Source organism: Natrix helvetica, assembly GCF_964273705.1.
Source record: "Natrix helvetica genome assembly, chromosome: 1".
Lineage (NCBI taxonomy): Eukaryota > Metazoa > Chordata > Lepidosauria > Squamata > Natricidae > Natrix > Natrix helvetica.
Window position 1 is genome coordinate 103,866,610 of NC_138548.1, and position 14,219 is coordinate 103,880,828.

At 37.2% G+C, this 14,219-nt stretch overlaps 1 protein-coding gene across 7 annotated transcripts in view; it reads left to right on the top strand.

Moving 5' to 3' along the window:
- Positions 1–11,589, top strand: part of NRIP3 (nuclear receptor interacting protein 3) — a 31,805-nt gene extending 20,216 nt beyond the window's left edge. For 2 of the 7 annotated variants that reach the window (XM_081934836.1, XM_081934838.1), the window contains exons 4-8: positions 6,341–6,483; positions 7,668–7,720; positions 7,824–7,918; positions 9,006–9,089; positions 9,320–11,589. In XM_081934836.1, coding sequence (XP_081790962.1) covers positions 6,341–6,483; positions 7,668–7,720; positions 7,824–7,918; positions 9,006–9,089; positions 9,320–9,335 — 391 coding nt within the window. In that variant the 3' untranslated portion in view covers positions 9,336–11,589. Of the gene's footprint in view, positions 1–6,340; positions 6,484–7,667; positions 7,721–7,823; positions 7,919–8,425; positions 9,094–9,319 lie in introns of all 7 variants that reach the window. The other 5 variants (XR_014173723.1, XM_081934840.1, XM_081934839.1 and 2 more) reach the window with 5 other exon arrangements.
- Positions 11,590–14,219: the final 2,630 nt, after the last annotated feature.

Here is a 14,219-nt window from a genome sequence, read left to right on the forward strand (position 1 = left end):
TTCATAAAAACAAAAAAAGAAAAACCATATAAACTTCAAAGGCATCTACCATAACCTAAGGCATGAGACAGCTATGAGCATCCATTAGGATCTGAGTAGTAACCCAAATGCAGGTTTGCACTTATGCAGGTAATGATAAACCTCCCATTGAGCCACCCTTTTGTGTTTGGTTCCATTTTGTAGATTTCAGTGTTTAATTAAGAAAAGCAAGTTTTTGCCACCAGAACCTTGTTTTTCTATTTTTGCTGTTGATGTAGACTGACAATATTATCTCCAACTGTTTCCAGGGCAAATGTGTTTTATTTTGAGGTTGATGGAATAAGCATGAAATATCATGTAATAAACAATACAAATTGAGATGGCATAACTGCAGTGGACATAGATAAAAAGAAGTACATCCTTCAGAATATTCAGAAATTACAGCAGAAGCAAAGAAAATCAATGATTTTAAGTTTTTTGAATTGCAATGCAGTTGCAGTGTCCCAGGGTCATGTGATCCCATTATGTGACCTTCTGACAAGCAAAGTCAATAGAGAAGATAGATTCACTTAATTTCACAACTGCTGTGATTAACTTAACAAATGTGCAAGAAAAGTTGTAAAAAGGGACTAACTCACTTAATTGTTTCCACTTAGCAACATAAATTTTGGGCTCAATTGTGATTGTAACTCATGGCCTTCCTGTAGTATTATATTTAAGAAGCTGGAGCAAAAAGAAAAGAGATGCTGCGTACATTTGAAAAAGGAACTTTTTTTAATGATACCATTAACAGACAGAAAAATAGATCCTTCAAAGAAGCAGCATCAAAGTGCCTTTAGCTCTGGCTCATCTCTGCATAGGTCATGAATCAGTCATGAATGAGTCATCTTGCAGAAGGGAACAGAAGAAGAGTACCTTAAAAATGTTACAAATGCAAACAGGTTCTCACGGAACAAAAAATAATTATTGCTTTCAGACTAATAGCTTTTTTAGATAGTTTTCAGTGGGAACGAAGGTCGGTGCAAAGGGAAAGCACAGCAAACAACAGTGATCGCCTTCAGGACTATTTTGTTCTGATTCACGAATTGCTTACCCGTTCACTGTCACTCCAGTAAAAGAAAGTGAAGAGAAAGATTGTTGTGCTAAAGGTCATCTTTCAATTAAATATTGATATTCAACTATTTTAAACATGTATCATTAACAATAAAATTATTAAAAGTCATTATATTGTCCCTTTTTGTATGTGTACTATCAACAGCAGCTGCAACTATACCACCTTGGACTTGAAAGTAGTATCTCTGTGATGGCTGCACAAAATAGGTTACATCTTATGGGCAAAATATGTTTGGATGAGGTGTAATGAGTTTGATAAATATTGTGAAAATTGAAGATGAATTCCCTGAAATAAGATATTCAGATAAGGAATTGTGAACATAAGAGTAAGGGGGAGAGTAACTGCTGCAGTCTTCTAAATTGATTAATGAAAATAGGGAAGAATGTCAGCATTGCAATATTAGTGGTTTTTATGCATGCAGGAGGAAAGGAAAGGAATCACTGCAGATTTGACTCCATTAGTAATTGCTGACTATAAGGGGCAGTGCTCTTCTCTGTTCGAGGCCATGAGTCAGCTCTGTCCAAAGATGGTCATGTGGCCAGCATGACATCGTGGAATGCTGTTTCCTCCCCACTGAAATGGTACCTATTTATCTACTTTGATTTGCATGTTTTTGAACTGCTAGGTGGGCAGGAGGTAAGTGAAACAGGTGCTCACCCCACTGTTCGGGTTTTGAACCCAGGCTATCAGCTTTCCAGCCAACAAGCCCAGTGTCTTAACTGCTGAACCATCTCACTGCCCTCTGATGCTCAAAGTATAAGAAAAATAAGATGAGGTTGAACTGTTATTACATGAGGGGAAATATGATGTTGCTGGTATCACTGAGATCTATTGGAATACTTTTCGTGATTAGAATTAGAATGTAGAAATTGGAAGATGTAACTTGTTCAAAAGAAGCAGAGCAAAAATAGAATATTTGGTTTTTTGGGGAAATGAATCTGGTGTCATTATTGACCATTTGATTTAAAAGAAATAAAAGAGGGAATGAAAACAATATAGTTGTTGATATCTAGTGTACATTTTCCAGCCAAGAAAAAGAAGCGGACAAAGTTTTCTAAAAGCACATTATGAATCTTCTTCAAGCTCAGGGAGGAATAGAATGATCTCATATCATAGGGGAGATAAATTCCATGTTGCATATCTTTCCAGAAAATGTCTGACTTCTCTTGCTATTAGCTTTCTTCCATTTAAAACGTTAATTAAATAACAGACAGATCAGCTAATCTTGCTTGAACTGAATAAACAAAACCTAACAAAGTGAAATGAATAGGAATTGGGGAAGAGGACTAATAATTAAATAATGGTACTCTTGATTTTAAGATCATAAACCTGAGTATATATGAATATGTTTATTCATTTTCTGTCATCTAATTCCCAATTACTCTGGGTGGCTGACAACTAAAAGAAAACGCAAAAACCAGATTTTAAAAAGGGGATAAATATGGTGAGAAGAATAAATTAGACAGGAATAAAGCAAGGGATCTTCACTCTCCCTCACCAAAGGTTTAGATAGTGATCCAGGCTGTAAGGCCTTTCTAAACTACAGGGTAGATGCCATCCAGATTTTGAGGGGAATCTTATTCCAGAGTGTTGGTGCTACAGATAAGGTACACTTACAGAGTCCCTATATAGATGACATTGTTGAAAATTTGCCAACCCTACAAGATTGAATCAGCTGGGCAGTTACCGTAGTATGAGAGACAGATGCTCCTCAACTAATCATGGCTCTATGCCATGTACTGTATGCTTTTAGCTTTGACAGAAAATATAAAGAAGGTCATACTTAATGACCTTACGTGAGTTCAGACAGACAATGGCAATTGTTTTACATGCTATGTTATTGAAGAAGCTTGACTTCTTGGTTTGGCTGATCTTCCATTTCTTGCTTTTGAGAATCTGAGGTGAAATCCTATTTACTGGCCAATGTCATTCTTATCAAAAATGGGGGGGAAAGAAGACCCAGGGAGCCACAGGTCAACCAATTCAATGCCAGTACATTGGAAGATTCTAGAGAAGATTACAAAAGAGCTGATGTGTACATATTTTTTAAAAAACCCTACAAGTTACTGTGGATTTATGAAGAATAAGGTTTTGTATCTTCATCAAAGATACATATGTAAAGATACATATCTTCTTCATATGTAGATCTGGCTGATACACAAGTCACCTAATCTTTCTTTAGCAAGATTGCTGAAGTTTATTTTTTTATGATTGCTACAGTTAAGATAGCTATTTTTTCCATCATTCCTGTGATCTACAAAGAAAAGTATGAATAAAATAAAATAGAATAAGATTCTGGGCCTGCCTACTACTAGCATAGAATGTATTTCTGCTGAAATTTCCTGCACCTTTGGCAGAAAAACATTTGTCCTGCTCTGGTCCAGAATCAGTAGGAGAGTAGAAGATTTTTGAGATTTTACATGTAGAAAGAATTGAGCAGGTACTGTTTTCTTTATTTCAGTAAAACCTCACTTTAACGAGCCAGATACTGTACAGTAGACACATTGTTCAGACTCCACCCCATTTAATTTACTAATGTCTATTGAGGGGTTTATTATTAATCATGCTATTTACACAGATGACATAAAATGACATCAATTTAGCAGATGTTCAGATTTTATAGACAGCTCTTCCCACAAATTGCCCTTGAAATCAAGATTTTACTATATTCCTATGTGAAATTGCTTCTGTTGAAATTCTTACCCTATGTGACAATGGATTTCTGTTTCCCTTTGCACTGACCTTTACATTGTAGTGTGTCTCTCCCCCACCCCAAAATGCTGCTATTATACATATTCCCAATAAGTTGCTATTCTGAGTCACTTTTTTATTTTTATTCTTTTTCTGCTTTCGAGTCTTGATTCCTAGCAACTGGCTGAACTAGTCCCTGCAGTTTTCTTGGCAAACTTTTTCAGAAGTGGTTTGCTGCCATTGCCTTCTTCAAAGGGCTGAGAAAAGAGTGACTTGTCCAAGGTCACCCAGCTGGCTTCATGCATAAGGCAGGATTAGAACTTATGGTCTCCTGATTTGTAGCCTGATACCGCCATCACCACACCAACCTGGATGGGTTCTGAATACTACTAATTGTTCCCCATCAACAACTGATAACATTTTTAGATCAATTGCAAAAAACTAACTTTCTACACATCCCATTCTCGACCATTTCTTATACACTGGGGCTTTTGGTTTGAGTTGTGTTATGTGGTGCATGAATTTAGCGGAAGAGGGCAAGGTTAAATTTTCCGTTGAAAATCTTCACACTCAGAAACATCACATATATCAGCTGAGTTCTAAAATAAGATCAGAGCACACATGCACAGGGGAAGGTGCAAAAATGCTCAAGATAGATGGTATGTTAATGATGATTAAAATATTAGAGTAGCATTAAAAAGTCAAGATAGAAATCCATTCTCAGCCACAGAAATTCAGTGGGTGACTTTGGGCCAGTCACCCTGTTTTGGCTTAGTTTTCAGGGCTGTGACAGGACTAAAATAAAAGACGATCGCTGTGTAAATTGCCTTGTAACCTGGAAAAAAACATGGCATATATGTTTTATAAAAATAAATCTATAAAAAGAAAAGGAAAAACAATTTGTAAGTTAAATAATATGGAAATCCTTGAAAGAAATCTGATGATAAACCTATGGATACAATTTTGATTCAGGGGGAGGCACTGGTTTTTTAATTGAAGGCCACACTTGAAGTGGGATGCTGGGGACCTCATTCCAAAAATACATGGGCCAGCACAAAAATTAAATTTGCTTATTTTTATTTTTCTGTCATGTTAAAAATTATACTTTGGTGATGAGAGGGGAGGCTTTGGGAATTATACCTAGGACAATCAGGAGCCACTTGGAAGACCACAGATTGTATATCCTTTATGTAATGGAACAACAAAAAGGTCAAAAACTAAAAGTGGCTCTATGATTCACATTTGATACTCGACAGAGCAATAGAACATCGTGTATTAGCAAAATATGAAAGGTTTGCCAATTGTTAAAATTATCTTAACTATTTTTTTCCTATTTTTCATGAAGGCAGAATAGCACAATCTGCTTTTTAGCACAAACATCCTTGCTGTCCTTCCCTGTAAAAAAGTGGCTTAAAAAGCATGAACTGAAGTGAACAGATGCTCCAAAAATGGTCTTGTAATTCAATATTTCAGATTCTCTTTTCTCAGTGTATGTTGATTAGACACCATATCTAAACCATATTGTGGGAGATGCAATTACATCACTAGCCCTTTTGCTTTGCTTCAACATTTTTAAACATAATTTTCTCAATTTTAGTTTATAAAACAATATTTAGCCATACAACTTTATATAATCAATAGTAATTTTTATATACCGGTAATTGTTTCTTTGTTACCAATTCTGCTTTCTCGCTTTCATTAGGTGAAATTAGAATTATTTTTCTTTCTTTGCTAGTATTCTTAGAGAGTTCAGGAAAAGAAATTACATCTTCTTGCCATTCAATCAGCTGTCCAGCACTAAGAAACTAAGCATGGTGGGAAAACCATTAGGAAATACCCAAACTTTGGGCTAGACCTGGAAGTTGAAAACGCATCTCAAAGGAAACGACAAAACTTTTTTTTTTGCTGCTTGCAAGAAAGCTACCTGACCATGGCCAGGAAAACTGTGAATTATACCCAGCCTGAAAGAGCTGACTAGTGTTGCAACAAGCTTTATCTTAGGGAAGTAGACATGCATGTTGTAGTAATATTTTATTCACAGTAGAAGAAGGAGAGAGAGAGAGGAAGAGGAGGAGGAGGAGAGGAAAAAAGAGAAGGAAGGAAGAGAGAGAAGGAAGGAAGGAAGAAAAGGAAGGAAGGAAGGAAGGAAGGACTGACTGACTTGGCTTCAAATAGATATTGGGTTAGACTGGCATGTTTAGGGTTAGTATACACAGCGCAACATATATTACCCTCCTGCCAGGCCCAAGGTTACAGAAGACCCAATGAAATCCAATCAAATTCAATTAATTATTTACACCTAATGACCCAAATCTAAAGCTATAACATTATAAGCTGCTAGATATAGCCCGAGAGACTAGGGTGTGGCTATCCTGAATCTCTCTCCCCCCCCCCCTTCCAGTTTGGGATTGTATGGATTCTTAATCTAGGCCTCTCTCTGGGAAAACTCCATGTTGCCAAAACTTCCCCACTGCTTCTCTACATATTCCATCACACCTTCTCCCTAAAATGAACCCACTTCTGATTTTAGCACAGTTGTTTTATTTCCATATTTAGGCTAAAAGAGCATATGAAAACCTGCAAAGCAGAAGGTGAGAAGATTTCATTGCCACATAGTATGAAAGCGATTGGTCATCTGGAACATCTGCCTCTTGTAATGGGGACTGTCCATGTAGATTGTTCTGCAGTTGTTGTGGCTGGTAAGTGTTTATAGACACATTCACCAGTAAACCTTTAGAGCCATGAATGATAAACCAATTTCCTGCCCCTGTCCCCCTATAATTGCCCTCTGGAATTATATCTCCCAAAGATGTGATTTTTACCCAGGTGATGTTCTGGTAATCTTTTACAGAGTAACTGTTCTTTCAGGCTACAGGTGGTTGTGGACCTCTGTTGACTGTGTTTTATCGTACACAGAGTGCAGTTTGTCTGGATGTAGGTTTTTTTTCCTTGCTGTTTTCTGTCTTTTAACTGTAAGCTTCCCAGAGTTGTTCTAGAATTGGGCAGCCTCTGAATTTTTATAACAATAACTCCTGATTATATTGGGTGTATAGAATTTTGCAACACAAACTTTTGTTTGGTAGTAATGGAACATGCCTGTTCCACAAATATGTAGGGGTAGTTCTCGACTTCATCTGACGACCATTTGAAGTTACAACAGCACTGAAAAAAGTTACTTATGACTATTTTTCACACATGACTTTTTTCACACTCATGACTATTGTAGCATCCCCATGACCATATGATTTATATTCAGATGTTTGACAACTGATTCACATTTATGACGGTTGCAATATCCCAGGGTTGTATGATCACCAATTGACAAGCAAAATCAATGGGAAAAGCAGATTCACACTTAACAACAGTGTTACTGATAAAACAATTGTAGTGATTCAGTTAACAAATATCACAAGAAAAGTAATAAAATTGGGCAAAAACATTAAAAAAAATTCTCACTTAGCAACATAAATGTTGAGTTCAATTGTGGTCGTAAATTGAGAACTACCTGTAATACAGTAGAAACAATCTAATGCAGGTGGAGAACACATTTTCAATTTATTTTTTAACTTGTAAGGATCAGAAAGAAATAGCCTGTGAGTCAAATATGTGATTGATAACAAGAGTTTCATCTTTTTTTTGTTTTGGAAAATTCTAAGCTATTTTTTTTTCAAAATTTGGAGAATAAAAATATTACAAAACTGTGCCACTGTTTCAGTGGTACTTGGAGTGTACTTCTACAAGAAGATATTCTGGACATCCAGTGGAGAGTAGTAATTGAAAAAGTAACAATATCACATATCCTTAATGTGCATCATAGCAACAGATCTCCAAACAGCTTTTTTTTAAATGCATCTTTCTGAATAGCCTTTGTATTTTTTTCCAGAAGGTAATGAGAAAAGCTGCTCCCTGGGATTACAAACACTGAAATATTTGAAGGTAAATTTATCTTTTCTTGGTCTTCCTTTTGCACATCTTTATCCTTTTTACTCAAGTAATTTTAATTATTTTGTAATGTATTTCATTAATCTTTATTTCTTAGTGTGTGATAAACTTGGAGAAACAAAATCTGATCCTGGGGAAAACAGACAAGGAAGAAATTCCTTTTGTCAATAATGCTTCTATTCATGAAGAGAAGTGAGTGTTTTAACTGTCAAGCTATACTGATATTTAAGAGGATGTTTGTTATACAGTTAAATTATTAGCATGATAAATATGTGGGACAAATGGTTGAGATTGATCTTGTTTGTTGCCAGAGAGCTCTCCTGATTGTTCACCATGCACTATCAATGGTGTATTTATTACATTATTGAAAATTAGCATGAATGAGTGCCCAGAAAGCTTTCAGTGCTAAGTAATAGGTGGTGGAAAGCTTGGGTTTTTCAATGAATAAACAGTCACATCTGAATATTCATGTGCCTAGAAATGTGTTTCCCATTCAGTAATTTTGGAACTTGCTTTCTTGATGGCATTTTATCATTTCTCTTGGTACTCATCATCATATTAGCTGGGTAGTATAAATTGGTCTTAAAATACATATTTTCTAGAACCTTGAAATGCAGATACTATGGTCAAATTTTATTAAATTCAAACTAATGGTATTGATCTAAAATCTGTCATACAACTAATAGATATTTTCTCCAGATCTTCTACTGGGCTTCCCTGTTGAACTTTCTGTTTTGACTCACTGCTTGCCTCATGTTTCCAAAAGAAACAAAATAATGAGATACTGTTCAACATGCCAGATTCTAAAGAGAGCCGTGTTACCACTTTGCTCCTAACTATTTATGTGAGTACTTTGGGAGAGTTGTCATGGCTGCCTCAGGCAGTTGATGTAAGATGTCATGAAAGCAAGGAAGCAATATTTCATTTGTTACCGTATTTTTAATAATGCAGCATTTTTCTGCCTTTGGTGTCTAAATGACTTAACTAATTTTGGATGCTGTGCTTTTTGTTCAAGTGGGAGATGGACAGTGGGTAATCTCAGGCAGCAAACAATCTTGGTCTGGTCCTGTCATAAAGTTGACTCTTAAGAAATAGGATCTTCTGACAAAAGACTTAATGCTACAGTAAAATAAACATTTAAAGTTGTTCCAAGAACTTTTGTTAGCAGCTTCCTTTTCCCTTAACTATGACAGACATTAGAGAGATGGGATTTGTAAGATTTACACACAGCTGGAAAGAAAATATGAGGTGCCTTACTTGCTAAACAGTTATTTCCTAGGGCACATCCTCATGGCAGCCACCTGCGCTCCTGGTTCAGTGCTGTAGCACACAACTGGAAGCCTGGGAAGTGTCCCTGGAAAAGGCAGGTACCTTTTTCCTCCAGATTTGCTTGTGCTAGCCATACAGATGGCATTGCCTTACAGTTTTTCCTATCAGAATGGGGAGTAGCCCTGGCTCTCTTGGAGTGTGTGGCTTTGATGTATTGCATGAGCAGAGCGTCTACTGGTCATATCCTTGCTCTAAGAGTTGGGAGGTGGGGGAAAAAGGAAAAAATAACTCTTTTGAGAGATTGTTCCATTCATCTCATTTCAGCACCGCTGATGCATGAAGAGAATATAATGCTGACTTTGGAGAAAGAGAAATACTGTCTGGTTGAATAAGAAGATGTCAATACCAATAATTTCAACCTGCTAGACTACAGCTAGACTGTAGCTAAATGAAACAACATATATTTTTCAGGAGTTTCGGACAGAATCAGACTTTCATTTATCATATTGAAAATCTGGGTTATGGTCTGTAAATGGACATTTAAGTCCAGTTTTAGAAATGTTGTTCTCGGTATAGCTATCCAAGTATGAAAATATTTATTTTTCCAGACTCTACTGAAATCTAATTTTTGTTACAAATGTATTTGTGAAATAAACTGCCTCCTGCAAAATTGGAGTTGGGGAGAAGACAATTTTGTAACTTTCTTTTTGGAACCAGTTATGTTTAGCTGCTATGAATAGTTTCTATTAATCAGCTTTACAGAGCATACTTAACAGTGAATTGTTTAACATCATTCTTTCATCTGAGTAAGTTGTGGAGGATTTTTTTTCATTCAAAGAAATATAGTTTGGATAATTGTTGATGGTAATAATACAACTTGATCTAAGGTTCTTATTGAGTAGCATTTTAATTATGGACATTGTTCTTTGGGTGGAAATGGAAAGAGGCACCATTTTCGCCAATTTGCCCCCTCTCTTCTAAGTTCCAAAGAATTGATAGGCTTTCAAGACTAGTATATGATTGAAAGGAGAGAGTGGGCCTTCAGGGAAGAAGGAAAATCACCTCCCTAATTTCTTCCAGTAGCAGAATCAGATTTCTTCCCACAAATGAAAAGAACCCTTCTATTCTTAGAAGAATTACTTTGTCTCAAGTCCTGTGTATTTTTCAAATGTATGTATTTCTCAGAATTTTCAGAACTTTCCTTCCAAATGAAATGTTAATGTTAACAGAAAGAAGTTGGAAGCCAAATATTATTTTTTTAAATCACAATACAGCCTTGAAGAGAATTTCAGTATCTGCTAGTTTTAATGCTAATATTTACTATATGAATATAATCATACATTAATTTGGCTGCATGGCAATGTATCATTAAATTTGAGAACTCAATTAGTCCCTTTTTTGCTTGCCTACTAGCGTTCCAGATTTAAATATGGATGCATCATTTTAATGGCAAGATACCTCATCATCTATATCCATCATGATTGTCCATTTACTGCTAGTAATGTATTTTTTTCTGACACACTGACATACTCATACTTGCCAAAGAATCTAAAAGCGTGTTTTAAGACTGATCCAGTCTCCTTGTTCAGAATCTATTTGAGCATAGATTATAGCAAGATAAATATGTGTGTATGTATTAAATGTCACAGGAAAGAGTCTTTCTAGGACAACATATTAATTGTCTCTGTTTTTAGCCATACCTCTTTGGGCTTCTCACCAATGGGTGACTACTAGATTCTCAATAATATCAACAATTACCAAACTCTGTTAACCATTTAATAATATTTTCTGTTCCCTTTCTAATTTTCTCTTCGTAATTTAAAATTTCCAAGAAGGCTGTAATATATATGTGTGTATGAATGTATGTATGTATGTATGTATGTACGTACGTATGTATGTAAGTATGTATGTGTATGTAGACATTTCCAAAGTGACATTTTATTGTGTTTTGTTTTGAAACATCTAATTAACTGTGAATTAGTCTTAGAATAAGCCTATTGAGACTTTGCACACAGGATGTTCACTTTGCATTAATCTTATGATTCCACTACAAATGAGGTGGTCTGCAAATTGGAGTATGCACATAGAAATGCATAGAACTACTTAATTACCTTCACACTATTATGACAAGATGCAAGATGATCCTAAGAATTTTTCTTGCTTGCACACCAACTCATGCAAACAAAGGTGTCAAGCAATGTATATTGGGCAGCTGTTTTAACGTACATTCACTATTTAAGAATATCGGGAGCTGCTCTGTAGATAATCTTTCATCACTGTTACTCTTTAATCAAGATATTTCTCCTGAGCTTCTGTCCTTAGTACAGCTAAAGCCATTATAGCAAGCCTGAGTTGCTATGATTACTAGCCTTGAATTCCATGGGCCATATAGTTAGCATCACAGATATGCTTCTAATTATAATATATTAAGTGTTTTGCTGCAAAGGGGCTTCAGTAGAGTTGTTTGTGTGTCTATATGTATGTCTGTGCCAATATCAATATAATGGGATGCAAAAACAATTTAAAATACATTGCATCCTTATTAACTTATTAAATAAGAATTTGTGTTGAATATGTATTTACATTGTTAAGAACTATCATTAAACCAACGAAAGCACTGGAAGCTATTTATAATGAATGCATAGCCAACATTTTTGGAGTCAGGTCCATTTTTATAATTTGATTTATTCAGGCTATATTTGAAGAGAACATGCTACAGCAGGGACGTGCGGTCAGGGGAGGCAAGGGAGGCAGAGCCTCACCTCTCTTCATGAAATAATAGTATATAATATTATATACTATATGTATATATATAATATTATAATATTATATACATCCGCCTGGCCACGGCCGGGAACTGCGGAGGCAGAAATGTTGTCGGCGCTCCCGGATGACGAAGCCACGAAAGCGACTGGGGGACGTTCGTCATCCGGAAGTTCCGACAACATTTCTGCCTCCGCAGCTCCTGGCCGCCGGATAGATGTAGCCAGAGTGGCGCCGAGGCGGTCTGGGCGGATGAAAGAGCGAGCGAGCGATGGAGGTCCTCAGTCGCTCGCCCGCCGGACTGCCTCGGCACCACTCTGGCTACCTCCGTCCGTCCATGCCCGCGAGCTGCGGAGGCAGAAATGTCGGCGCTCCCAGATGACGAAGCCACGAAAGCAACTGGGGAACGACAAGAACCTTCCTGCCTCTGCTGGACTTGCGCAAAATCCAGCAGAGGCATGAAGGTTCTCGTCGTTCCCCAGTCGCTTTCGAGGACTGCGGAGCGCGAGCCGGCGGAGCACGCTCAGGAAGGCGGGGAATGGGATCACGTGTGCTGGAGGCTGAGGCAGCCTCAGCCTCCAGCACACGTGGTCCCATTCCCCGCCTTCCTGATGACGTCACCAGCCGTAAACCTCACCGCACGTCACTGTGCTACAGTATAGCTAAATACATCTACTTCTGGACCACCAAGTCCGTGTTTTAATAAGTTATAGTTTAGCTTTCTGCAGTTGGATTGGCAATATCTGTTCAGCATTGTCTATCACATTATTGACAAAGTACAAGTGCTTGGAAATATTTTTTTCTTTGTGTCTGTCATTACTCTGGTTAGTATTTATAATATTTGTATATATTTTAAAAAAAGAAAAATTCTGTGTTTGCAAGATGAACTGCACTATGTATCTCTGGTTTAAAAGAAATATATATTTGTTTAAGTAATTATGCTATTGGTTTCATGAATTTATTACTTGAGTGTTTATTACTGTGCTGACAAACATTAAATATAATAAACTTCTATTAAAGTATACATGGTTGATTTTTAAATGCTTTCCAGGAGCCTCATTCACTGGATTCACTCTGATTTTTATTCTGTTATTCTGTTTTGCCCATTTGGAATACCTCATTTTTGTCAGGCAAATATGGAGCTCCTTTATGAGGAGTGCTCTGTGACTGTAGAGATGGACTATAGATGTTTAGGAACTTCCCATTTTCTTGCAAAAAAAAAAATAGCATCTTGCATGAAAGTGAGGAAAAGATTGTAAGAGGATTGTAGTCCATTAGCTCATGGAAAAAGAGAAAACAATATGACCATCAGAGCTGTTCTGTAAAAGGAAACATGGACCAAACAAAGTGAGAAGCATGAGAGAAGATGCAGAATCTTGAAAACTTCACATGATTTTTTTCAAGCCCTTTTTGCTTAAAATCATGAAAAGAAGAACCCTTAAACCAGACAGAGGGTCAAATAGCTGTTTTAATAAGATCCTTGATCTGATGCCTGCGGGAAGGATTAAACAGAAGGTCAATTCCACTACATACACCTCCAGCATCTAACAATCTTTTTTTATTCTTTCCAGTCCATTGGATAAAAATGGCTTTTTTTGGAAATGCAGTGGGAGTTTGAGATCCTGCCTCTCCATCAGTCACCAAGATAAGCCCTCAAAAACAGAACACAACTAAATATGGCATGGTAGGAGAAATCAAAGATTGTTTTTTAAAAAATGTGCCAACCAGGTAGTGCAGGGAGCAGTAGTGGGATTCAAAAATTTTGACAATCGATTCTGTGGGCTTGGCCTGGTGGGCGTGGCATGGCTTGGTGGGCATGGCAGGGGAAGGTTACTACAAAATCCCCATTCTCTCCCCACTCCTGTGGGAAGGTTAATGCAAAATCCCCATTCCCTTCCCACTCCACTAACCTGCTTTCCAGCTCCATTCTCCTGTTCAGGACAACAAAAGATCAGCTGGGAGGTTGGGAAGCAGCAGGGCTGGGGCCAGCCTATTTGCCGGTTCTCTGAACTACTCAAAATTTCCACTACCGATTCTCCAGAACCCGTCAGAAGTGGCTGAATACCACATCTGGCACAGAGTAAATTGCCTCAATGCATCGTCACCATTGAGCAATAGGCTGCAGCTCGTAATTTTCGTGACTGCTCCATTTTGGGACACAGGACTCTTCTGCTATTAAGGAATTCTAGAAGTCATGTCCCGCATGCTTTCCTACCTTGTCTGAGCTTGCTAGGCATGTCTGTGGCATGTGCCAGTAGATCAAAAACGGCAAGATAGTGCTAGAAACCTTTTTTTGATATGTAGGTAAAATGTAAGTAAAAAAGGGGCCAGGATTTAGATTGCGTAGTTGCAAGCCATTACTTTGACTTTTTTGACCTGGCCCTGAAGATGCTACTGGACCTTACTATTTTATTAGCAATCTTGAAATTAGAACTTGATTCATTCTTAATTGTCTGCAAAA